General features: G+C 37.6%; 1 protein-coding gene across 1 annotated transcript in view; it reads left to right on the top strand.

The window, feature by feature from the left end:
* The window catches only part of PKHD1 (PKHD1 ciliary IPT domain containing fibrocystin/polyductin), a 459739-nt gene that overhangs the window by 207785 nt on the left and 224627 nt on the right, over nucleotides 1-27327 (top strand). Inside the window, 5 exon segments of the mRNA XM_055330173.1 lie at nucleotides 221-326; nucleotides 4812-4946; nucleotides 10945-11080; nucleotides 13570-13816; nucleotides 26595-26772. Of these exon segments, the coding sequence (XP_055186148.1) occupies nucleotides 221-326; nucleotides 4812-4946; nucleotides 10945-11080; nucleotides 13570-13816; nucleotides 26595-26772 (802 nt within the window).

Genomic DNA, 27327 nt, shown 5'->3' with positions numbered 1-27327 from the left:
GGAATCATGGCAGTTTGCATCTGCTGAGATGCAGGAGCAGATCATGGAGGTAACAGAGAGTGGAGGCTGAGGGACGGGTAATGCTGGTCAGAGAGAAGGCTCACAGGCTTCATTTCCACTCCTTTCTTCATTGCCTTCATTTTATATTTCCCAGTGAGAAAATGCGGGACATTTGAAACATGCAAAGTGGCTGATTTTTACTCTTTGTTTTGCATTCAAGGTATGGTCTCTTTATATACCCTCAATTTCAGCCTCCTTGGGATGATGGCAGGGGCCCCGCCCTGTTCCAAAACTTCACAGTTTGGGGGAGTGCAGGTGGCGCCCGGGTAAGCCATGTTCGTTTTTCATTAAATTGTCATTTGTTTTCTCATTGTAATTTATTACACATCTTTATTTAGGGGGAATGGCTAGGGAGCCATTGCAATATTATCATAGTTGTAAGGAGTAAACAGCATCATAGGTGTGTGGAAAAGCTGTTGAATGAACAAATTCCTACTCAGTAAGCCAGGGTCAGTTCGTTTCCTTTATGGTGACTTCTCAACAGCTCTAATGGAACCAACAAAATCATAGAGGTTTATGAGCAGGAGGAATTGTAGAGGTCATCCGTTCCTCACCTTCCATGCCTATTTAGAGATAAGAAATGAAGGCTCAGAAAATAAAAGTATTTGCCAAAGGTCACACAGTTAGTAACACAGCCTGGTGCAGGATCAAGACTCCAAATGCTGTGCATCTGATGCCTTAATATACTGAATCATGTATGCTTTAGTCTTAAAAAAAGAAATGCTGTTTATCATTGAAACACAAAAATTCCAGCTCAAGGTGCCATTCTTACCTTTCTTCAAAAAGGAAATAAGTTCTTGTTCAATCGTTCACTTTTCATTACCACAATGACTTCTTATAAGGAGGCTTTGGATGCTCACTGTTAACAGCAGTATACAAAATTATTCAAGGCCACTATTTGGTGCTACACAGAGTAAATTACATATACTTGGTCTCAGCCATTTAGCAATCTGGAGCCTAAGATGCATAGATGAAGAAATATGTTTACAGGGCATTCAGGAAGTAGAATAAAAACATATAATTAAGTTACATTAAAGTTAGACATTTATTTCACATATCCAACAAGAGGAAGATAATTGTGGATGCAGAAAACCCAAAAATATGTAATTAGGGTAGCTAACAGGAAGAATCCCAATTGTATTTAGTGTTTGTTCTTAGTTCTTATTTAACTTTATAGAGTACTTTGTGGCCCATAAACATTATGAATATAGGGGTGACAAATCCAGTAGAAATGCTGACTGAGTGCCATCTTAGGCAGAAAAGTAATTCATGCCTTATAGAGACTTATACTATATCTCCATGCTCTTGAATAGCCTTCTAAAGGAAATAACCTTCTAAAGGAAATAACCTAATATGAAAATATTAAAAGATGATTATTAAAGTCAGTTTTCTCAAGTTCTGCAGTCAGAAGTGCTAAATCCATGAAAGAAAACACAGATCCTTGAAGATGAAACTCTTGTATACTCCAATTTAATTAATCAAAAAGTTCAAATAATGAGAATGCTTTTGGAACTTTACTTTTATGAAGAGAGTAAAGGAGAGTAATTAACATGATAGCAGGAAATTTAAAAAGTAACTCCCACCAAAATAATCCTGAAGAAGCATAGAAAGATTTACACTTCCTTATTCCAAAAACTACTACAAGGCAATAGTAATCAAGACAGTGTGATATGGGCACAGGATAGAAATATAGATCAATAGAATAGAATTTAGAGTCCAGAAATAAACCCAGAGGACTGATTTTGGAAAAGGATGCCAAGACCATTCCGTGAGAGAAATAATAGTCTTCTCAACAAATGGTGCTGGAACAACTGGATAGCCACATATAAAAGAATGCAGTTTGTCCTTATCTCATACTATTTATAAAAATTGATTCAGTAATGGATCAAAAACCTAAACTTTGAACAAAAACTATAAAACTCTTAGAAGAAAACAAAGGGGTTGGGATGCCTTGGTGGCTCAGCAGTTGAGCGCCTGCCTTCAGCACAGGGCGTGATCCTGGAGTCCCGGGATCCAGTCCCACATCAGGCTCCCTTCTCTCTCTGCCTATATCTTTGCCTCTCTCTCTGTGTGTCTCTCATGAATGAATAAATAAAATCTTAAGAAAAAAAGAAAACAAAGGGGTAAATCTTCATGACCTTGGATTTAGCTAAATATTCTTAGGTATGACATCAAAAGAATATGCAACAAAAGAAAACGGGTAAGTTGGACTTTATCAAAATTAAAATTTTTCATGTTTCAAAAGATGTCATCAGGAAAGTGAAAACAAAACCTATCCAATGGGACATAATATTTGCAAATGATATATCTGATAAGGGAATTGTATCTAGAAATAGATCTCTTACAACTCAACAGTAAAAAGACAACCTGACTTAAAATATGAGCAAAGGATCTGAATAGACAATTTCCAAAGAAGATACACATATATAAAAGATTTTCCATGTAATTAGCTAATGGAGAAATACAAATCAAAACTATAGTGAACTATCACTTCACACCCACTAGAATGGCTAGAATAAAAATGATAACAAGTGCTGATGAAGCTGTGGAGAAATTGGAATCCTCACACACTGTTGGTGGGAATTTTAAATGGTCTAGTTGCTTCAGAGAACAGTCTGGCAGTTCCTTACATTGTTACATATAAAGATACCATATGATCTATCTACTTTACTCCTAAATATATACCCAAGAGAAATAAAACAGATTCACAGAGAAACTTTTACTCAAATCTCTATAGCAGCATTATTCATAATAGCCAAAAGGTGGAAACAACACAGATATTTACCATTGGACAAATGTACAAATGTAATGTGATATATCTTATAGATATATCACATAGATACAATAGATACAATAGAATGTAACTTAGCTATGAAAAGAAATGAAGTGTTGATACATGCAACAACATGAATGAACCCTGGAAACTTTATGTTCAGTGAAAGAAGTTGAGTCCTATTTGTGTGATGTTGGGCAAACCCCATGATTTTTCTTACTTCATTTATAAAATGTAATAATATCTAAAGGATAAGTTTGTTTTAAGGGTTAGGTAAGTGCCTGCATGCAAAGTGCCCAGAAGAATGCCTGGATCTTCGTGGGTACATAGTAACAGCTCTTATTCTTACCATTGTTAGTAAACAGGAGTAGGTAATAGTGATGGATCAATGTTAACTATAATGTCTCTGGAAATTTTAACATTGAGAAATGCCTTCTGCATCCATCAAAAATGCATTGTGTTTAGATTTAATAAATTTTCATTATTAGATATAGTTGACTGTATTTTGGTCATTAGACATAAGGTCATGTATATAGATACTTGTTTAGAAGATTCCACTGGGTAAAATTCCTATTGTATGTTAGCATAAATTTATATTTATTTGATGATATTGATAGCTTGATAGCTAATATTTTCGGATATTTTCTCATTTGTTCATCTTAATAACTTTGAGGGAGCTTCACCATTATTATACTCTTTCTTGAAGGTAAGGAAACTTTCTGAATAGGAGTTGAAATACTGCTAAAGTCATACAGCTGGGCAGCCCAGGTGGCTCAGCGGCTTAGTGCCACTTTCAGCCCAGGGCCTGATCCTGGAGACCCGGGATCAAGTCCCACATCGGGCTCCTGCATGAGCCTGCTTCTCCCTCTGCCTATGTCTCTGCCTCTCTCTCTCTCTCTCTCTCTCTCTCTCTGTCTCTCATGAATAAATAAATAAACTCTTAAAAAAAAACAAACCTTCCTTTAAAAAAAATTCTCCCCCTTCTCTAGTTAATGACAGGTGCAGGTTGTTTTTTAAATATGACTATAATTTCCAGAACTTGGGCTGATGCCTGTAATTAGGTCGCAACTATTGTCAAGTTAACAGTTCAGATCGTACCTATTTTGTTTAAACAAACCTCTGTGTCTTCGGAGACCTATCATTTTATAAAAGCTGTTGGTACGTAATCAAGCACAAAGATCGATTGATAAATAGGAGCATGATACTATGATAAATCAAGGCTACCTTGGCCTTAATTAATAGGAAACTTCCACTTGAAGATATGAAAGTAAATATGATCCTATTTAATAAAGAAAGGAATGACTATGTTAGGTTAATTGCTAGTCCAGACCTCCACCTTGATTTTAAAGATGGTTGAACTGAGGTCTAGGAAAAGATAAATGTCTTGCTCTAGTTGGTTAATATCAGTGCTAGCTCAAAACCAAGAGCTCTGTCCCCAAACTAGAGGGAATCTTTCCAGTCTACCAAGTTAATTTGTTAATATTCAATCCCTGTTTGGCCCCATTAACCGAAGTTGTCATGAGTATGAGTTGTCATAACATATTTTGAGTCTGTAGTCATGCTGAATCACTTATTTCATATTTATAATTTTCTGATAATATTAGTTAATACATACTATACTGAGCAAAATAGTAAGCACTGGAGTTCCTGGATGCTCTAGTTTTCTCCATTAATTTTGTGTGATTTGACAACTGCAAGTTTATTCTAGATATGTGAAGAATTCACCCTGACATTTTTAATGTAACAGTTATTATGAGGAGAAATGGAAAGTACAGAGGGGATGTTACCAAAAGGGACTAGTTAGTGCTGACCTCACGGCAACTTTGGGATGTCTGTACAGATATTGATGGACAAAAACTGCTTAAATATGGCATAGCATGCTTATTTATACTTAATCAATAATTAAAGAGGCTATAGGAAGTCTGCGAGAAAAACCAAGCTGCAGACCTTTGCCATAACATATGCTATTATTTTATAGATTTCTAGAAGTAGCAATCTTCACCTGAAAAACTTCCAAGTTTATTCATGCAGAGATTTTGGAATTGACATCTTGGAAAGTGATGCAAATACTTCAGTTACTGACAGCTTATTACTTGGCCATTTTGCCCACAAGGTAAGTGCCTTAGTGTAGTTGTTTTAGGCTGTCCATCAAAACAGAATGTGCTAGGTTCCCTGGTGATCCAAGATATGTAATTTTCATAGCATTCTTCAGTGAATCTTGTGTTTAATTGGTAAAAGTTGGGAGAGCTTTATATTTGTAGCACTGGTGATATGATAAAATTCAAATATACACAAGGTTTCAATATAATGAGTCCATATAAGTTATAAAAATCATGAGTAGCTTGAAGAATTCTTACTTGGTTGCTACTTAGCATCATTTTCATACCAATTCAATAATAAACCTAATAATTTTAGGCTAATTTAACCTCATAAGGATTATGGAATGGCATAACTTCACATTTTCTCTTTGTATTATGGTTTGCCAAGTTTTGACATCAACATTTTGTCCATTGGATCCTTATTCTATTTAGGGTGACCCCCAAAGAAGTAGCATATACTTACATTGTATACAGGGTTTCTTAGATGATTCCCTAATATTTGCCTAAGTGTGGGTTTCTACATGATAAACAACAGACTATAGATGACTTCTCTGCTATTGCATGGCCAGGGTTCCAAAGTGTAGATGAGGTTAAAAAAAAAAAAATCCCAGATGTAGAACTAGGACTACTGGTTCCCCTTAAGGGAAGTCCATGACTGCCATTGGTCTCAGTAGGCTTTAGATCTGTAATGGGTCCCCTAAGTTCTTGTTCTTGAAGGAGTTACATGCATATTCATTTCACATTGTCATAATAATCATAGATGGAAGAGATCTATAGTATTTCTGGAAACCAACAAAAGAGCATTCTCTTCAGTTTGTTCCTCAATACTTGGACGAATTGAAATTTAAATAATGATTGCCCTTTGTACTTCCTTTGGAGGTTATTTTATAGGTATAGGTATAAATATTAAGATTAAAAAAATAATTTTCTTGGGGCACCTAGGTGGCTCAGTCAAGCATCTGTCTTCATCTTGGGTCACGATCCTGGGGTCTTGGGATGGAGCCCCATATCTGGCTCCCCACTTAGCACAGAGCCTGCTTCTCCCTCACCCTCTGCTGGCCAGTCTCCCTGCTTGTGTTCTCTCTCTCTGTCAAATAAATAAATAAAGTCTTTTAAAAAATAATAATTTTCTTACTAGGCTTCATTTTCCTATGTTTAAACCTCAAATTTAGTTATATCTTTTTTGAACCATCCTTTTCAGGAGGGAAATACCTGCCCATTTTTCCTTTTATCTGGAAGGATTACCACCTTGAAAGATGAATCTTCTTTTTAGATTGAAGGATTTTCAAGAAAGGACGGAACCTAGATTTAGATTCAATGATACTGATAGATCAAAGGCTCTTAACTTCCTCAGAAATAACCTTAGAGAAGATGCCAAAAACAAAATGAGTCACTAAGTGTCCTAGTAAATTAATGTCACAACATCTTAATTGATACTAAATAGACACTGTAATTAATGGGAGAGTGACACAAATTAAGATATAAATTATGACAAAAGGGTGCTTATCATGAGATAATGAAAAAATAATCCCCCCTCTGGGGTGTGATTCACCATGAATGCAATGTGGCCAAGTGAAGATCTCTTCTCCTTAGGAAAGTGCAGGTCAAAAATCCCTGAATAGGAGATGTTAAAAGGTTTGTTCTAGGAAAGATCTAGAGCCTGGTTAGGCATCCAATCATTAAAAACATGGAATTTTAGAGCTAACTACTCCCTGAGAGTTGATCTAGTTAGAACTCCTGAATTAACAGGTAAAGAGAGGGAAGGTTTGGGAACTCTAATGGTAGCCCAAGATCTATGCTTAATATTATGGATCTAGGACCATGGCATATCCTGCCACATGTGGCTGAATACTCTTCCAGTTGCACATGGAAATAGCTTTGACAACGAGCATTGCCTAATCCAATATTTTCCAGTGCTTTTCATGGAAGGCGAGTCCCAAGAGGAGTTCTGAGGAAAGCAAGATTCTTAGGTTAATTACATTTAGGATATGCTGTTATAGTACCTCCATTCCCTGAAATGCATACTGCATATTCACCCTCTAAAGGCTCTGTGAAGTTCTAAGGTCAAAAACAAAAAAGAAAAAAACATCTATGAATCTCTATTTAATGCAAGATTGCTCAGATTATTTGGGAATCACTTTATTGTCACATGAAATTGTGTCAGTTGTTAAAAGAAAAAAGGATGACCGACCATCTGTGGTTATAGAACTAGGAATTTAGCTTCTGTCTGTCATGCCTGCCACTCCTCTAGGAAGTAAGATTTTCAGAGACTGTGGCCTATCCTTTCTTAGATCTTCCACCTACACATAATTGGTGACACGCAATTACCAGTGAGTCCTGTCCTAAAACAAACACTAGTTAATAGGACAACTTTTCATTAAAAAGGATTTTTCTCTTTTAAGAATATTTATGTATTCATAAATACACTCAACATAACCTTTATATTGTTATATTGAGGTTGGTGGTATAACTTTCAGGGAGGATGGCTTTAATATACCAGAAAATGAGATGCCTTCTATCACTATGCACCCCAGTCTGGCTGGTCTGTGGTTTATACCTTGTTGTCCTTAAGTCCTATTTCATTAGCATCTCCTTTCACTCTCAGAAATGTCCTGATTTGGATGTGAATTGTGGTCGCCCTACTTTGGGAAGTATCTGTGGGACGGTTGCCTTTTTATTGTTACTGAAATTCATTTGAGCAGATAATAATACTTTAACATACATCTTATTCAGACAGATGCTGATGGACGGCTTAATTCTTCTTACTATTTCTTGGCGGGGGAGGGGGGTTACTTCCTATTTTCTCTTGTGGATTTATCTTCTTAATTTAGACCTTTCATCCTTTTGTTTCTCTAAATTCTGTTGTACGGTCTGTTGTTTTCTCAATGCACTTGCTTTCCCTGGGCAAAAATCTCATTTTCTCTAGTGGCTTCAATTATCCACATGCTGATGTTTCCCATATATTTGCATTTATTTTTACCATCTTACTTTGTACTCCAAGTTGGCAATCCATTTTCTTTCTCTCTCTCTTTTTCTTTCTTTCTTTCTTTCTTTCTTTCTTTCTTTCTTTCTTTCTTTCTTTCTTTCTTTCTTTTCTTTTCTTTCTTTCTTTCTTTTCTTCTTCTTCTTTCTTTCCCACTTTTCAAACTTGATCTGTCTTGCATTGAAGAATATCTTTTCTATATTTACTTATTTGAAAGTTACTCATTTTGTTATGATTATGTTAGTTATTGGACTTAAATTTTCAACATGCCCTCTCGTCTTAATGAAGGCTAAATTACAATAGCCCTGTTAAACTTTACCTAAGCAATGCAAGGACCTGAAACTCCTTTAACTTCTTTCTTTCCTCTCATCTTGTATGTTACTTTTCTGTCTTGCTCATTCCACTTCTTAAAATAAATGTCTTATTGAAATAGAATGTTTATGGAGAAAAGTGCACCAATCACAAGTGAAGAGCTCAATAGATTTTTATAAAGCAAAACCCATGTATATACCACCCAGGTCAAGAAATAGAACATTACTCATTCCTTTGAAGTCCCTTCATACCTCCTCCCACCACAACCCCCCTCCCTAGCTCCACCAGCCAAAGTGGAACCATTACTCAGACCTCTATAGACATAGATTAATTTGAAGTCTGTTTTTGAACTTTATATAGATAGAATCATAGAGTAGTAATTCTTTTGTGCCAGGCTTTTTTGGCACAACATTATGTTTGTGAGATTCATTCATGTTTTTATATAATTTTTATATGTTACAATAATTTGTTCTTCCAGTCGTTATATAGTATTTCACTTCAGGACTATACCACAGTTTTTTTTAAAGGCATGTTGCTATTGATGGACATTTGAAGATTTTTAGGCTTGGGCTACTAACAATAATGACATCATGAACATTCTTTCCTGTGTCGCATGGTGTTCATGTGCATGTACTTTTGTTGAATATATGCCATATTATAAAATTGCTGGGTCAGAGGATATCCCTTCAGCTTTAGTGAATAGTGTCAAAAAACAGTTCCAAGTGTTTACAAGCGCACCAGCAGTTTTGGAGAAGGAGTTCATAGCTGCACCCTGAAATTTCTCTTGACCAACATCCTAGAGTTTTCCTTCATGTCTCCTTGTATTGGAACTTTTATTTCTGATTCACACATTTTCCTTCTTTCTGTTTTAATACCTCATTTTTGTTAGAATGTAGCCAATAGTAACCTTCTGAACAAAGTGGAGGTCTATGGAAGGTAAATGTTTGGAGCTACCAACAGACCCCCCCCCCCCTTATTCATAGGTTTTCGGTTATGGAAGAAGAGGTTGAAGTTCATTTTGCCTTGACACTTTGAAGGGAAATGCTCCATTGTCTTCTAGATTCTAGCACTGAGGTTGACTAGTTTAATATACTGTGACCTAGGTCTATTTTGTAACATTTTAGATTTTCTTCTTCGGAAATTTTTAGAATCTTGTCCCTGGTATTCTGCAGTTTTAAGATGATGTCCCTCGTGTAGCTTTTTGTTCTAACGACTGTGTTAGGCACCACATGGGACTTTGCAATTTAGAAAATCTCTCCCTTCTGAGAAGTTTTCTTCAGTCATTTCTTTAATAATTCTTCATGTTTCTCTCTCTCTCTCTCTCTCTCTCTCTCTCTCTCTCTCTTTCTTTCTTTCTTTTTAAAATTATTATTATTTGGGTGGTGGGGGGCCTTGATTGCTTTTCTACTTAATGTTCTCTCTGATTTGTCAACTGTCTTTTTATTCTGTTTTCAGGGGTATTTCCTCATTCTTTTTAAATTAAATTGATTATTTCTGCTCTCTCATTCTTTTTAAATTAAATTGATTATTTCTGCTCTCTCATTTTTTGTTCTTTTTTTTCTTTTCTGAAAAATCTCTTTTGGGGCTTCTTGTTTCATGGATATAATATACTTATTTCCTTGAGGTTTTTAATAATAGTGGTGAACTGTTCTTCTGATTTGTATACTGGCTTTGTTGCCACTGGTTTGCTTTTCTTTCTTTCTTTTCAGCACTGTCTTTCATGGTGGAGGCCCCTGACAAATTTTTGGTGATTCTCAGGCATACAATTATTTTTAAGAGTAGAAGAGTAAAAAACACTAACAACTTGATTAGATGGAGTTTGTTGAAGAGATTTTGTGGAAAATACTAGAAGCAGTTTTTGTTTCTTTTTAGATTTTCTAATTTTTATTTTTTATATTAACATCCAGTAAAACTGAGTTTTTTTGATGTACCATTCTATGATTTTAAGCGTATCTGTAGATTAGTGTAACCACCACCACCACCACCACCATAATGAAGATACAAAACAGTTGGTTCAACTCAAAATTACCTGCCTCAAGCTCCATCTTTGTAGCCACATCCTCCTCTCAAGTCTAGCCTCAAGGGAGTTCTAATCAATTTTCTGTCATTATAGCTTTATCTTTTGAATAATCATCTAAACAGAATCAGATAGCATGCAACCTTTTGAGCCTGGCTTCTTTCACTCTCAAATGTCTTTGGGATTTGCCTAACTTGTTGCAAGAAGCAGTATTTTATTCTTTATTGTTGCTGGGTAGTATCCCACTATATGGATGTACCACTGTCTGTTTAATCCATTCATTTAAGACATTTGAGTTATTTCCAGATTTGATGATTATAAATGGAACTGTCATAGTCATTTGTGTAAGGTTTTTGTATGAACATAAGTTGTCATTTCTCAAAGGTAAATACCTAGGATTTGAATTGCTAGGTCCTATGATAAGAGTTTATTTAACTTGATAAGAAACTGCCAACCTGTTTTCCACAGTTGCTGTGGCCACTATGGAAATTATCAGCACTTGGTATCATCACTATTTTTTATTTAATCATTCTCATTCGTGTATAGTGCATCCTATTGTGATCTTTTGTCATATTTGTGATTTGTAAATATTTTCTTCCACTCTCCAGGTTGTCTTTTTATTCTCTTATTTTTATGTGTGCATTACAAATTTTATTTCATGTGGTCAGTTCCCTTCTTTTTTTTTCTTTCAAAATTACAGGGAAGCCTGTGTATGTCAGCTGGGATCAAAACTCCCAAAAGATGGGAACTGATAATATCTAACACAACCTTTGTTAATTTTGATCGTACTGACTGCGTGTCCATCAGGACCTGTTCAGGCTGTTCCCGGGGACAGGGTAAGTTGTTTGAAGAGATAAGACAGAAGATAAAAAGGCCAACATTCAAGTAAATGTAATATACAGTGGTAAAACCTTTGTGATTCATCATTTCTTTCGGTTATAAGATTGCATCAGTAGAAACTGCTCCTCTGATCTCCTAAAAGAATTCCCAGAGGAGACTAGGTGCTCCCAATGTGACTCTTGTAGCTCCCCTTTCTTTCCCTGTGATGGCATCTGTCTACTCCATCTTTTTTTCTTTTAAATATTTTATTTATTTGTTCACGAGAGACACAGAGAGAGAGAGAAGCAGAGACACAGGCAGAGGGAGAAGCAGGCTCCATGCAGGGAGCCCGGCATGGGACTTGATCCCGGGTCCCCAGGATCACGCCTCAGGCCAAAGGCAGCACTAAACCACTGGGCCACCCGGGCTGCCCTGTCTACTCCATCTTTATGGTGCTGCTGGACTCTGAGCTTCATAAAGGCAGGGACCATGTCTCTCCTGCTCAGAGGTTTAGCATTAGTACCCAGCAGCTTGGTGCATACTAGGCAGTTCATTGATTGAATAAGTGGAGTTGGGTGGATAGACATACGGATATAAACTAACACACATGGAATCTTTCCTAAAAGAGCCAGAATTCAGTACTTTATGTTTTCAACAGCCCAAGGCTTGTTGTATACACAGAGAAGACTGTAGGAATTCTCGTTCACTTGTTAACCACATCTCTGAGGTGGTGAGAAATACCTTGGAGGACTCATGGGCCAAAGTGAAAAGAAGCAGAGAGCAATCTAGTTGATTTGATCATTGTAAACAACCAAACCAAGTAATTCAAGTAAATATGCTCTTGTGGTTTGAATCACCAATTTAGATAATTGTTTGTTTTTTTAATTAAATGAATAATCAGCAAGTCTCCGCTTTACTTTTTTTCTGTTTAGGCAGAGTCAAAAATTGTTTTTATTTGGGTGGCATCTAAGTTTGAGATTGTAGAAATAATAATAGGAATAAAAAATGCCTTATGGCATTCACTTCAAATTATAATACCTCAGTTCTTTAAAAGCTTCGCTGTTTCATAGCATTTGTAAGACACTGAAGAAAAGCATATGACTCCTTATGACCTTGTATCTCTTCTCACCAGATGATCTGGCCTGAGCTCTTTTATTTGTTTAAGAACTGTCCATTCTAAGTTCTGTCTGAGGAACTGGTGTGTACAAAGATGAAAAACACATAATTCTTCTCTTCCAAGAGTTATTGATCTAGGCATAAAAATGTTAAGCTAGTCACTGTAGTGAGTGACATGAGTACAATCCTAAACAAAGTCAGTGAAGGGAGCAAGATAAGGGTCAGGCAATATTTTATAGAGATGGCTCTTGAGCAGGGTTTTGAAAGATGAGCAAGAATTCACAAGGGGGCAAATGGCAGAGAAAAGCTTGTAGGAATTAGAAACAGCATATGCAAAAATTGAAATTCTAGTAGGGCTGAATGGTAGAGCTGTTGGTGGTTGTGGTATTAGATGAAATATGGAAATTGTAAGAGGTAGAATCCTGGAGTCTTGAAGTGCATGACTTAATTCACTTCGTGGACTCTGTTGGGATGTGGAATGAAAACATTAGGGCCACTAATTATTGATATCTTATTTTTATTTCCCTTTTGGTATATTTTATAATGCACATAATGCAGAAATATTATAGTATATGTACTGAGGCATGTAGACTCGGTGTTTGCATTTTAATGACAGGGGGGTGGGGTTTAGAAGACCCCTGCAGCTGAATCAGTAGCAGTACCGATGAGTCACATGGAAGTGGGGTCAGGGAAAGACTGCAAAAAGTGTAGCCCTACTGCTAATACTGCTACTATTATTATTTGCCCATATGGTTGATTGAATGTTGCTTTTGAAAGAAAATGTTTAAAATATGAGCCTCATAAGAGATAGGGTTAGGCTCCCTATGAAGAACTAGAGCAGAAAGACTGAAAGACTGAACCACAACACCTTTACAGTTAGTAAGTAGTAATTTAGTGTTCTGCATCTGTATTTCTCATTGTATAGTTTCTCACCCTTGGCACTATTGGTATTTTAGGCTGGATAATGTTTAGTTGTGGAGACTGTCCTGTGCAGTGGAGATGTTTAACAGTATCCCTACCTCTACCCACCAGATGCCAGTAGCACTGCCATCCACCCAGCTATAACAGCCAAAAGTGATTCTGAACAGTACCAGGTGTCCCCTAGAGGTCAAAACCACCGTTGTTGAGAATCACTACCCTTAGAATATAGGCCACATGAAGGCAATGCCAGTCCTGCCCTTGTTCCCCTCTATGTCTCTAGCCCATACCACAGAGCCTGGCATACAACAGACACTCATGATTTTTTTTCTTGAATAAATAAGTGAGTGAATTGTATCTGTATAAATATGCACTTTCAAGTACTAAAAACATCCCAGTGAATTTAGCGGTCATTTGTTATAATCGTCTTTTGTGCCATGTGTTAACAGTCTTTCTGTTTTCTAATTTATAGGTGGATTTACTGTGAAGACCAACCAGCTAAAATTTATAAACTCTCCAAACTTAGTAGCATTTCCATTTCCTCATGCAGCAATTTTGGAAGACTTGGATGGGTCTCTGTCTGGGAGAAATAGAAGTCATATTCTTGCTTCTATGGAAACCCTTTCAGCTTCTTGTTTGGTCAATTTAAGCTTCAGTCAGATTGTTCCTGGCAGTGTCTGTGGGGAAGATGTTATCTTTCATCATATATCTATTGGTTTGTAAGTGGACTTAACCATACTTTTCAGCTTCCCAGTGAGCATCCATATATTGTTCAGGCTGTTGAGGTTTATAGAAAGGAAACTGTTTTCCAGATTCTATTAGAAGTATTGAGTTCTATAAAAATGATATTGGAATACTTTTGTGACAGCTGTCAAATCAAAGTCTATGGTCATTTTAGGCTGACTCAAATGGCAGCTAACTAACTTTCAATATCAGTGGACCAGGTCACATAGCCCATGACCTCTTATTGACATTTTGAGCTAACAGCTTCTTCTTGAAAAGACTTGCAACCAATGGAGAATTTGAAAAGTATTTACATTTGAAGTATTATTTAAAAATTCCAATAATGTCCATTCTCATTTATATACATGTACTCTCCCCAACCTCTTTTTAAGTGTTCAGTATGCTCTGGGGAAGCAATTGCTAATGCCTTCCCATTACTTGCAAAGTTGCTCCACTCCAGTTCATTTTCCTTGTTAATTTCATGAACTATTGGATTCGTACAATACATTTCCTATTAATATTGGAGCAAGGACTCCGTGGTTTTGCTAGTCAAACTACCATTAAGTCAGCAGCTAGGCTGTTTATAATGCATAATAGGATTGCTTCTGCCCTCTTTAATTTCCAGGTAATGATTGCTGAGTGTCTAGGGTTCTATCTTTTACCTATTTCAAATGCATTGCATATATTTAGCCACACTTCTTTCCTTCCATTGTTTTAAGTGTCCTAACTGCATGAATATTAAGCCAAGTGATTCAGCTAGACTATGTTGGCGCCTTATTTAAACAGGTAAATTCCACAGTAGGTCAATGTGATCAGGATTACTAAAATGCTAAGTCTGCGTTTTGATTGCACATGAAATCAGTATCCTGACATTCTTTTTTCAAAACCTCAGCAGTACGTTGCTAGCATTGACTAGTCTGAAAGCTTTCCCCTTTTGCTTTCTTAACTGTTTATTATTCTATCAAATGTTAATGGGCCTAATTCTAGTGAGCAAAATAGCAATGTAGAAAGAGATTTTCATTTCTAATCATTTCGATTGTGCACAGCATACTTTCTGTTTTCATTCTCAGGGATGCATCCGAGTATTACTGCTATTTTAGTGATTTTACCAAAGATGTTTTTAATGGGTGTTTGAGACTTATACAAGTTTTTTTATCTCTTAGATACATTTTTTTTCAAACGGGGGAAAATTAAAATAGATTTGTGTAGTTAAAAAGAACATGAGAGGCTTGAGTATTTATTTCTCTGTATTCTTTATACTCCTTTTTTATGCTCTACTTTGAGACCTACTGGAGACGGTCTCTTAGAAAGGTACTTAGCAGGAGAGTAGGAGGTACAGGCTTCCAGTTATGGAATGAATAAGTCACAGGGATAAAAGGTACAGCACAAGGAAGGAAGCCAATGGTATTCTAATTAGTGTTGTATGGTGGTTCACGGGAACTAGACTCGTGGTGAATGTAACATAGAAAGTAATTGATTCACTATGTTATATATCTAAAGCTAATATAACATTGTGCACCACCTTGACTTAATTAAAGACATTAAAAAAATTAAAAATGAAAGGTACTTAGCAATATGGTGTTAAAAGGTTGGGGAGATATAATCTTGTTGAAGCATCCATTCTTGAAGGACTTTAGGACAGGATACTTAGGTGCTTGCCTTCATAGTAGGTTATGATCCCAGCACTCAGGGACTGACAAGGTAAAAATGATAATAGTCCTGATACAATATAATGAGTAGATTCAAAATCGTCCTACTAGGATAAAAGACTTATCTTGGTTGGTCTGGAATTTTCCTGGTTTTAAAATAGAAAATCTCATATCCCAGCCTTGAGGAAACTAGGATGGTTGGCCACCTTACCTAGTCCCTATGCTTCTATTTTAAAAATTTCAGGTGGATCTAAGGTCTATGAATAAATGCCCAACTACCCGAAAATAATCCTCAGGGAAGTTTCAGCAGGCTCTCAATTATAAGTCTCTTGGCTCTACTGTCCTTACCTCTAGGTTAAGGGGACTAGATTCCATGATTTCTTGGACCTTGCTAGTCAAAGTGCATCAGCATTACCTGGGAGCTCTTTAGACATGGGACTTCTCAGACTCTATTGTGGACATCCTGAATGGGAATTTCTAGGTGATTTGTGTCAAAGTTTTAAAAGCACTGCTCTGAGGTCCTTATAACTTTATTTTTCTATGATTCTATCTCTAGCTATTTGTGCTCAGTGACTTGATCTCTGTCCCAGAGCATTATAACCTCATTAGGAACATGTCAGAGCTAATGAGCAATTTGAATTCAGCATAGATACAAACTTTGCTGCATTTCATGGAGAAAGGATTAATTTGTTGTGCTATTTGCCCTGAAGCAAGCACCCTAAGAGTTGATTTACAAAGCTCTCACAGTCACAATCTTTTGGGGTTGCATGTTGATGGAGATCTGATATGGCACAAGCACCCTGCTGTCTTCCCTCTCAGCTCTTACCTCCCTCCCCCAGCACAGGTCCCCCAAGGGCAGGGTGTGAGGCCTCACAGAGCTGCATAAACAAGGCATCCATTCCCCTTTTGCTAACAACCAGTGGCTGGAGTGTGATTTCTTCCTGGGAAAGCCCCCTCTATGGTCCAATTTCACTGTAAGTGCTTTGTTTGACATTGGACACCTTCTGTTTCTATCCCTCACTACCTTATTTAGGTCTGATTTGTTTCCATATTTGTGGCACTTCCTGTTTTATTGCTTCCTCTGATTCCAGCTATTACAGTTGGGTTGACTGAGACATATGTATATATTTAAGTTGGTAATATTATTTAATACTTAGGTAAAGAAAAATTCCCACCCTCCACAAAGCAGAGTCTAGTTTATGTTTTGTTAAAATGACAGTGTGAATCAATCTACCGATAAACACTCACACCCTTAACCCAAAGTACAACAAAATCATATTTCTATCAAGTATACAGGACATCCACAGGCTAGTATTAGCAATTAGTCACGAGCAAAAAGACGTAGAGATCACGAAGAAAATACCCGTGCATATAAACTTTATCACTTCCCTTTATCTCTCGACTTTTTTTCTCAATCTTCAGGAGCGCCCCCAATCAGCTCGCGCGCCGCGCCCATCGGCCGACCGGGCTTCCAGGCCGAGACACCCAACCCAGATGTGAGCCCAAAGCATTTCCTCAGACACCCCCGCACCATCGCCTTGGCAACCAGCCCATCTGCCCCAGTTGAGAAGAAGCACCCCCTCCCAACCGAACCACACACCCGAGAGTCCCGCCACAGTGACTCTGATGTAAAAACAACAAACCGGACTTCACATACACCACGAAAAGACTCATAACAACCAACCTCGCAACGCCATCGCCAGAACCTCCCCGCCTTTCTAGCATTAACCTCCACAACAGGACACATTCCGGCCATACCAAACCCCTCCCCAAACACCGAGTCACCAAATAAACTCTACCTAAAGACAGCGTCACCAAGCGGATTCCACCCACCTCTAAGCCTGCCCAGAACACCACAAACCTCCCGCATATTTACACATATGCACACAATCCTAAACCCACCCCCAACGTAAAGCCGCACAATAACACATTTGTACCACGTGTAACCACACTAAACGACCCCATTCGCCCCCCTGCTCCCCACAAACCCATTTTAGCGTAAGATATGGGGGGGGGCGTCCCAACAGAGACCTCGGGCAGGTCCTTATAAAACTGGCACCCCGCCCCCTTGGAGAACTCAGCCATAACTATATGGGGGGAGCAATTGGCTAGCTCAGTTGGTAGAGCATATGACTCGATCTCAGGGTTGTGAGTTCAAGCCCCACATTGGGTGCAGAGATTACTTGAAAAAATTAAATGCTAGTGTTCCTTAGGGCTCTGTGAAACACTTTCCTTACTTTTTAAGTAACACTCTTCTCAGGTAATCTGAATTACTTTACCACTTCAGTTAATATACAGCGATGCTTCCAGATTTTTTTTCCTCTAGTCTATGCTGTTCTGTTGACCTCCAGACCCATTTATCCAATTGCCCTTAGGATCTGCACTGTCAATATCATAGCCACTAGCCATATGTGGGTACTAAGCCTTAAAATTTGGCTAGTCCAGATTGAGATGTGCCATAAGTATAAATCATACTTCATATTTCTAAGATGCTATAGGAAAAATGGCATATCTCAATAACTTGTTTATTTTATGCTGAAATAATAATATTTTGGATATATTGGGTTTAATATATTATTGAAATTAATTTCACTTATTTCATTTTACTTTTTTAATGTGGCTGCTATAAAATTTAAGATTATACCTGTGGCTGGCCTTCATGGCTTTGCATTATATTTCTACTGAGCAGCAATGCTTTCTACTAGAGTAAATAATAGTCATCTCAAACTTGACTTGTCAAAACTGAATTTATGCTCTTTATCCATAGACTGTTCCTCTCTGGGCATTGAGAATTTCTGGATGTTCAGGCAAATGCTTTAGTTTTCTAAACTAGAACCATGGGGCCACCTTTGACTCATTTTTTGCCTTATTTCCCACAAGCACTGCCTACCAAGTCCTGTCCATTCCCTCTTAAAAAAAAACAAAACAAAAAAAAAACCAAACAAACAAAAAACCCTTCTTGCATCTTTCTACTTCTTGCCCACTTCACCTCTCTAGTCTTCTCACCTGTAGGATCAAAATAGCCTCTTAGCTGGCTACCTTGCTGTGACCTTATCCTTGAAGTTAGTGAATGCAGATCTTGTCTTGCCATCTATTCATTCCCTTGCTTGGAAATTTTTTTTAAACTTTTTTATTTATTTATGATAGTCACAGAGAGAGAGAGAGAGGCAGAGACATAGGCAGAGGGAGAAGCAGGCTCCATGCACCGGGAGCCCGACGTGGGATTCGATCCGGGGTCTCCAGGATCGCGCCCTGGGCCAAAGGCAGGCGCCAAACCGCTGCGCCACCCAGGGATCCCCCCTAGCTTGGAAATTTTTAAGACCTTCCAGTGCCTCCCTTAGAGAGTCCCACATTCTTATTGTCTCTCAGGCTCTTCATGACCTGCTTCCTGCTTATAATTGTAGACTCATCTCTCAATGCTCTGCCCTCCCCTCCCTGCAGCCCAGGCTTCAGCCATGCTCAACTCTCTGTGCCTTTCAATTCATAAGGTTCAGTTTCCATGAACTCAGCATGAAGGTTATTTTTTCAGATAAGCTTCGCTGAGTTTCCTGTACAGGTTTTGGTAGCCCTGCTGTGTGCTGGCTCTCTATATTTGCTCTATCCAATACTCAAAGCTCCTGTACAGCTCTATAAATTGTCTATCTCTTGTAGAACACAGCAACTCAATAAAATTAATATTTAATAAGTGAATATAGCTTTAAAAATTACGGACTCCCCCAAATTTTCCTCTCATGTTTTTACTGCCCATTTCTCTTAGGACATGTTTGTGAGGAGTTCATGGGACTCAATTTTTGTTTATAAGACCCAAGATTAAAATACCATCCTGACTTTATTTCTTTTAAAAATCTTAGGGACATGAAATACTTAAGAATGTTCTTTCATAATGTATTTTGGGCTTTTGCTTCCTGAGGCTATCAGTTGACCAGATGATGTATTCCAACAGCTGATTCCTTCTTCACTCCATTCCTATCTCACCCCAATGGAATTAGCAGTTTGCCAACATTTGTAGTTGTTTTCCTTCCCTGGTGGTTTAGATGCATCTAGTTGTGATGGGGAGAATAAGAACTCAACCCTCAAAATTATCACGTGGGAATTGTTATTATTATTATTGTCATTAGTAGTAGTAGTAGTAGTAGTAGTAGTAGTGTAGAGCACTCTAGAAGTATTTCACCTGTCCTAGACTTATTCAAATACCAATAAATCAAACCCTGATCTCTCTCTAGTTAATTGTCTTGTACTGAGTGTGGGAGAAATTAAGAGTTTATAAGGTGTTGTAGTTTGGCCAACCAGTCCCTCCAAGTTTATAGGATGTACATAAAATAGTTAAGACACATGCATGTATTTGAAATTATTTTTCAAAGACTAAAGAATGGAGAAGTAAGTAAGAACTATTTGTGGGTACCAGGTGAAACTCCCTACCCCCTTCCTGAGGGGTCTTTTTCTGGACAAATTACCCCCCCCTTTTTTTTGCTTTAGCTCTCACATCAATAAAACGAACATAATGGTATTTATCTCAAAAGGTCACCTTGTATATACTGAGTACTTAATAAATGTCTTTAAAAAGTCTCTATTTTACAGCTGTGATTTACAAAACAACATGTGAACATACTGCTAATTGAATAAAATACTATAGATTTTATGTATCCGAGAAACAAATGCCTGGCAAGGGAATTAAGTGAGCTCAAATGTAACATAATCCAATTCTTGAAAAATAAGGAATACTTTCCAAGGGTCACAAGACATTGTACCAATCTAGCAAAACCTCCCAGCTAATCATAGAATGTGGAGTTATTCAGGACAGTTTTTGATTCATTTTGCTCCAGCACCTTCTACGTCTTTCTTCCTACTTCTGGAACAGAAAAGGTTAATGTTCTTGTTGATCACCTTGATTCTTAGATGTTGCTTAACATCCTCTCCTGTAGTGCTTGCGTTCACTTTTTACCTATGTAACTGCTCTTAATGTGTCAGTGTTCAAAGTATGAGGCACCCCCTGCCTCTGTGAATGCAAAAGTAAAGAAGAGTTCAAATGGAAATTTTGGCCTAGCTTTTCCTTTAATAATCGCCTAACTCTCTTTCCTAGGGATAAAGGCATAGCATCACTAATGGTATCTATTCAGACTTAAAAAAGAAAGTGATACAGGGAAATTCCAAGAAGTATCTCCTTTCTTGTCACCAGAGGTTACAGAAGTAAAGTAGAAAAAGCTCTAAAAATCATAATGGACCCCAGATTGAGGAATATCCACAACACCACATAGTTGTTAAATTTCATGAATAATAAAGGGGCACAGTAGCAAGCCAGTAAATGTTTAGCAACTAACTTTCTAGAATAAAAAGCCCTGATTTGTAGCATTTGCCCAATTCCATGGTGAAAATACTCATAGGACCTATTCATGGCTACCATCATGCTGTCACTGAACATGTTGGGAAGAGAGACTGACAATGAGCTCCTGAGTAGGGGTCAGTCAGCTCTACCATGGCACTAGAAGTGTGTGTGTGTGTGTGTGTGTGTGTGTGTGTGTAAAAGGGATGACAAGTTTCTTAGTCTAACTCCCTATCTGATGTATAAAATTGTTTTTCAGTATCCCTGACAAGTAGTTGTTTACTTTCTGGGGGCATAGCTCCAATGGGAACATTCACATGTTCTGGCTGATTCAACAAATCAAGAGAAGAGATGCAATAGTGTATGAAGGGTTTTCTTAGGTAGGATAATAGGCATCAATTGCTTTTCTTCATGAACTAAGATATAATAGGCAAGCAGTGTTGTCCTAAGTGTGCTGCCAAAACTATAGATGCTACATTTGAGGAGGTGCTAGGTTGATTCCAGGACTTCTCTATAACAAATTATTATTGCTTTAGCAGACTCTGAAAAAAGATAAACAGAAATAGATACTTGCCTAGTCACAAGGGAGTAATGTTGGGTGTGGCTATCAGAAACACAAGGATTTTTAAATCACAGGGCTTCTTCTCTGCTTACTGGTTCTGTTTTGCATGTGAATTTAGGGATTTAAAAGTTTGAGGGAAACACTGAATGTAATAGCTTTCTTCCTCTTTTTACGTGTCTTGGAAGGAGAAATATATTTAAGTGTTCCTCAATCAATAAGGGTATATAATAGTTTTTATATTGATAGATATAAAATAGCACTGGATGGTGGCAGGTCAGAGGTAGGAGAGTGGTTTTCTGACAAAGACTTGTTATGAGTACAAGGTATTTTAAAGGATGTTCAAGCAATGCTGTGCCACACACAAAAAAATTGTTGGCTGTGCTTAAAATTCCGATTTCACCTTCTTTGTGTAGTACAAAATGAGAGTGACAGCAGCAAGCCCTAATATTCAGGAGATGCAGCATCATCTGAGGCTAGTTATTAGGATGTGTATGGCTTAGGAGATGTGTAATTATAAAGGGTTTATTTCACAATTGTTCTGAATTGAGAGCATTTAGAGCTCAATACAATGTTTGTCTTAATACACAGAGATATGGACCCTCAGGAAAAGTAAGCTAATGGTAAACACAAACCAGGGAGTTAATATTTGTTCTCATTGGTATTGTTGATTGCCTGACAAATCCTTTGTGGGCAGTATACATTCAACAGTTCCACACTGTATATGGGCACTAAATTACATAACTGTTTACACAACTAGTATTTTAAATTGATACTTAGGCTGGGAAGTCTTATCAAGTGATAGTGCCGTTATTTTTAAAGGAAAATATCCCTTAATTAAAAACAAGCTTGGTTATTTAAAAAAAAAAAAAGAACAAAAATTAAGGCGCCCCCTTGAACAGGAAAAGAAAAAGCTTGTAGTCCTTTTGCCTTTTTGATTATATATAGAGCTGTTGCTGATGCAGAGTTAAGGGTTAATATTTAAAATGGACTGGTTGCCTCCTGATTTCTTGCACATAAAGCCATGAGAAGTTCAGAGAGAGACTTCTTCCCCTAGTAATGAAGCTCTCTGCTGCTAATGGCCCATGCAGACTCCCTTGGCTCCTCCAAATTAGAAATACTTTTGTGCTCCTTTGCTTCATTAACAGTAAAGAGAGGGAGATTGGTGGCTATTTAGGGCACAGGGAAATTGGTGGCTATTTAGGGCAAGTGAAAATTGTAGTCATTATCATTGGTAAATTCTCTTCATGGTGTTCTTTGAGACTTGATGTTCTTTTGGTGCTTTTCAGAAGAGCCCACCATTGTCACTGCTGGCATTTGGCCTAGAAGGAGAGGAGATGATTTGACTTTGGGTTTTTGGCCTCCAGCGATGGTCAATACAAGGTGTCTCACCTACAGGGAGATGGATCTTTGATGTTTTGATTTTCTTTTCAGAATGCACCATTTCTGCACCATATAGCACTACCAGCTATAGTAAAGATATATTTGATAACTTCCTTCTCTACTTGGATTGTATTACCCAAAGGTGCTGCACATTTAGTACTGGTAAAATTGCATCCCGACTAAACCTTAGTTGAAATGGTTGGGATGGCTTGATAGGATCAGAGCAATGCATGAGGAAGAAAGAGGAAGAGATAATTTAGGATCATGACGTGCTATGGTGGGTCTCTGGTTGATCAGGTGCTTAGCATCAGACTGCTGGATGCTGCTTGGAAGGAAAAGGGCATCAAAAGGAAGGTGTAATAGTCCCAGAGACAGGTAGAACTGAATGACTGTTAGCATTTGGTGGTTTTACAATATTTGAAGAGGGGGTCATGTTTATAAGAGCTTTTAGAAACCTGGGACTATGGTCTGGAAAAATGGCTCCTTCAATAATTGAAGTCACAATCAATAGAAACTGAACCCAGGAGAGATTGTACCCTAAAAATTGATTTATAAATGTGATACTGATAGAAATTTGAGAAATAATTATGTATAGTTAGGATGACCAGGAGGACTCTTGGGGCCATGGGCCACACTGCTGAAATTGGGAACCATTTCTGGAACTATCTACCCAAATGATTGTATTGTAACATATTGAGGCAATATTTTCATAACACTCAAGATGGTATGCATGATATCTTAAGAAAAGAATGAGAAACACAGATTGCTAAGGCAAAGTAAGTGACAAAATATAGGTTAGAGGAACTAAATGTGAAGAGACGGATGGATTTGAACAAATAGAAATCTTCTTTTGGTCTATAATTTTTAAAAAATTGCAAAAGTGGTTTGAGAGCACTTGACTAGGTTAAAAGAAATAGTTTATCAGGAAACATTAGCACTTTAAAATTTTTATTCTTTTTAGTCAGCATTTTTTTAAAGATTTTATTTATTTATTCATTAGAGATGCAGAAAGAGAGGCAGAGGCATAGGCAAAGAGAGAAGCAAGCCCTATGCAGGGAACTGGATGCAGGACTTGATCTGGGGACCCCACGATCACGCCCTGAGCCAAAGGCAGATGTCCAACTGCTGAGACACATAGGCATCCCTTTCCTTAGCATTTTTTTAAACCAGTCTTACTAGTAGTGTAGATTGCTTATATATATGTCCTATTAAATCATTAAATCATAAAATCATTAAATATAAGTGTTTAAGTCTTCATGGCAAATATCCCATTGATATGGGGGTTGGCTGTATTAAGCTCTGATAGCTTATAATTAAGTTACTTGTTTCTTCAATTGTTAAGTTTATAAGAAATCTTCTTACCCTTGTGTGGGATTTCCAGGTAGTCTTCTCTGTTGGGGAGAAACATCACCGAGTACTGGTTTAGAGTGTACTGGTCCATTTTAACACTCACTCATTCATTCAACAAATATTTATCAAATACTGACTATGTGAAAGGAAGCATTATTTCTTACTGTGAATTATTAAATGAAAATTCTGATTTATCTATTAGTCTCTCTCCTGGATTTAGTTCTTGTCATTTTCCAGGATCCATATATTTCTGTGAAAACTGAAAGGTTATACTTTCAGAATCTGAAATACTCAGAATCATTCTCTGAACTGTAAGGAATCCCACCTTACATACTGATCATGACACCTACTGTAGCCAACCTATCGACCACTTTGGTATTTCTTGGTTCCAACTTTATCTCCTCTTAACACATTTGTGTTACATTTATTTCTCAGAAGACTATTTTTAAAATGTATTAGTTAGGCCAAACTGTGCTGGATCATCTCCTGGGACCCTGGGATGTGTGGTTCCAAGCTCTATCAGAGAAAGTCTTCCACCCCGAGCTTTCTAAAGCTTCCTGCATCAGGAAGTCTAGGGAAAGAGTAGTCATGGTTTTTATTATTATTTTTTGCTTGTTTTTTGTTTTAATTTCCTAATGCTCTGAACATTTTTCATCCCTTTCATTTTATTAGTTAATGAATGAAAGAAACACATGCATTCTTAAAATAAGTATGTATCAAATACTGCATTGCCAGGGCCACAGCTTTGTACCATGAAGAGTTTTGAGTGTGTTTTTAAATAAACTGCTAAACATTAAAACAAATCGTACAGAATGGCAAATCTGGCACATCTTAAGGTCTATTCCCCTTTTTTTTAAAAAAAGGATTTACTTATTTATTTGAGAAGAGAGCACCTGAGTGAGTAGAGGGAGGAGTAAAGGGAAAGAATCTTCAAGGGCACTCCCCGCTGAGCATGGATCCCAATGTGGGGCTCCATCTCAGGACCCTGAGATCATGACCTGAGCCAAAACCAAGAGACAGACGCTTAACCTACTGAGCCACTGAGGCACCCCCTGAGGTTAATTCTTAAATGAGCTGTGGGTAGATGTGACTGGACTTAGTGATGGTTACTGAATACCTAGATTATCTCTAAGTTTCACAGTCTTTCATATATGAAAGATACATACTATCTGCCTTCATTTGTTGAAAAAGGAAAGGAAAGCTTAAAGAGGGCCAGTAATTTGCCCAAATTCATCCACCTCATGTACATAGATAAAGATTTCCAGTTTATGGCCATCTAACCATTGTGCCTAAGCACAGACTAAAAACAGTTTCTTTTTATAAAATCCACTGGATTGTAAATTGGCTTTGGATATGGTCATGCCACACCTCACTTTGAAAACCCAACATCCTCCTTCGTCTCATTTCCCTCTACTCTGAGAATTTAATTATCTGCCTGCAGCAAAATGCCACAGTTAAAGATTCTCATGAAAACCAAACCAAAGGGGGAAGGACAGTCATAATGTGTATTGATTTTTTTTTTTTTTTACTTTTGCCTTTTATTTTCTGTCCACTTTGACTTTCTTTTAGGGTCTTAGCATGTGGCTAAATCTGTTTATGTTCTAGTGAAGTTTTAAAAATCACTCTGGAGTGGGCTGTGTAATTTGTAGAAAGTAATAAATTTCTAGTGCTGCCTTGTGACATTCTAATAATACTTTTGCCATGCTTTGCCTCAATTTCCTCATTTGCTAAAATGCACTTGTAGAAATGCTTTCTAAAACTAAGGAAATTGGCATCAGCTGCTCTAGAGAGAGTTCATCCAACAGTCCTACCTTGATATAACAAACATGAGTTGAGTACCCATTGTGTGCGGGCCCTGTGCCAGGGTGGAGGACACCAAATGGACAAAATATCTCTAACTTAAAGATCTCACAGTCTATGTTAACCAACAAAAAAACTGACACTAGGTGCGGTGGTAGGACTGAGTGCTGGGCGTTATGCAAGCCCATGGGAGAGGAGCCAGGTTACTTTTTCATTCTAGGGAAGGCTACGGCAGCCATTCCTGCCCAGCAGTTGGAGGTGGACTTCTGAGAGTCTAGGCACATTAGTTTCTGGGTCTCCGTCATTGCTTCCTATGAGAGTATCTAATAACTATACAATATATTTCCTGATGCTGATAAAATAGGTCCATGGCAAGATTCTGAACATGGATATTTCTTTATTAAAATAACAATATATAGTCCTGGCCCTTATGAACTGGTTATGGCATTTATTAGTGGTCTCAGATCTGAATGTTAACTACCTTCAACCCACCAGGCCAGTGGAAGGCACAAATGATCTGTGACATCTGGGGGCTGTTTTGACCCACACAGTGATTGCTAAAAGCTCCCTAGACGTACAGACAAGATGGCGCAAGCGCAAGAAATACATGGAAAGAATAAAAGATGAATTACCACTGATGGGAGAGGAGTGTATTAGAGCCAGAATGGACAAATAACTTACCACCCATTTTTTTTCTTTTTAAATCACCCTAGAGCTAATGCTCCAAATGTTTCTTATGATTTAACCATAACCGACAGCAGAAATAAGACAACCACTGTCAATTATGTACGTGACACATTGTCTAACCTATATGGCTGGATGGCTCTGCTCTTGGATCAGGAGACTTACTCACTGCAATTCGAAACCCCTTGGATCAGCAGATCCCTGCAGGTAACCCCAGGAATTCATTCACGGGTATGGTCTATTCTCCAGGGGTTCTTATCTTTCTACCTGTGAAATAGCAGTTTGCAGGAATTAGCATCTTCTGGTGCTGATAAAGAAAACTGCCACAGTGTTGTGACCTGATGAATGTAATCTGAATATAAGATGTGGTGGTTATTTTTTATTTTAATTTTTTTAACTTGAATATATTAGAATCTGTTTGAATCTTGTCTTAAGTAACAGAATGGTTCTGCCTGAAATTTTAACTTTATTTATACAATGAGAAATTGTATAAATACAATTTACAATATAGAAAGACCTTCTAAGCATTCTATGGAATTATATTATTAGATAAGGGATTAAGAACCAATTTACCCCTCAGGGAAGTGTTTGTAGCCCGAGAAAAACGTCTTAACAAAGCATTTTTACATTGCATACTGCCACCTTGTGGTCAAAGATTAACTTGCAAATAAAGGTCTGGACGTTCATTGGGGTTGGCTAAAGTGTCAAATGGTTAGGGGCAGTGAAGATAGGAATAGCCATGTGGAAAGTGGGTGCATTTTC

Source organism: Nyctereutes procyonoides, unplaced genomic scaffold, assembly GCF_905146905.1.
Source record: "Nyctereutes procyonoides isolate TBG_1078 unplaced genomic scaffold, NYPRO_anot_genome, whole genome shotgun sequence".
In the NCBI taxonomy this organism is placed as follows: domain Eukaryota; kingdom Metazoa; phylum Chordata; class Mammalia; order Carnivora; family Canidae; genus Nyctereutes; species Nyctereutes procyonoides.
Note: the sequence above shows the minus strand (reverse complement) of the source record. Positions and strands in the feature narration are given on the sequence as shown.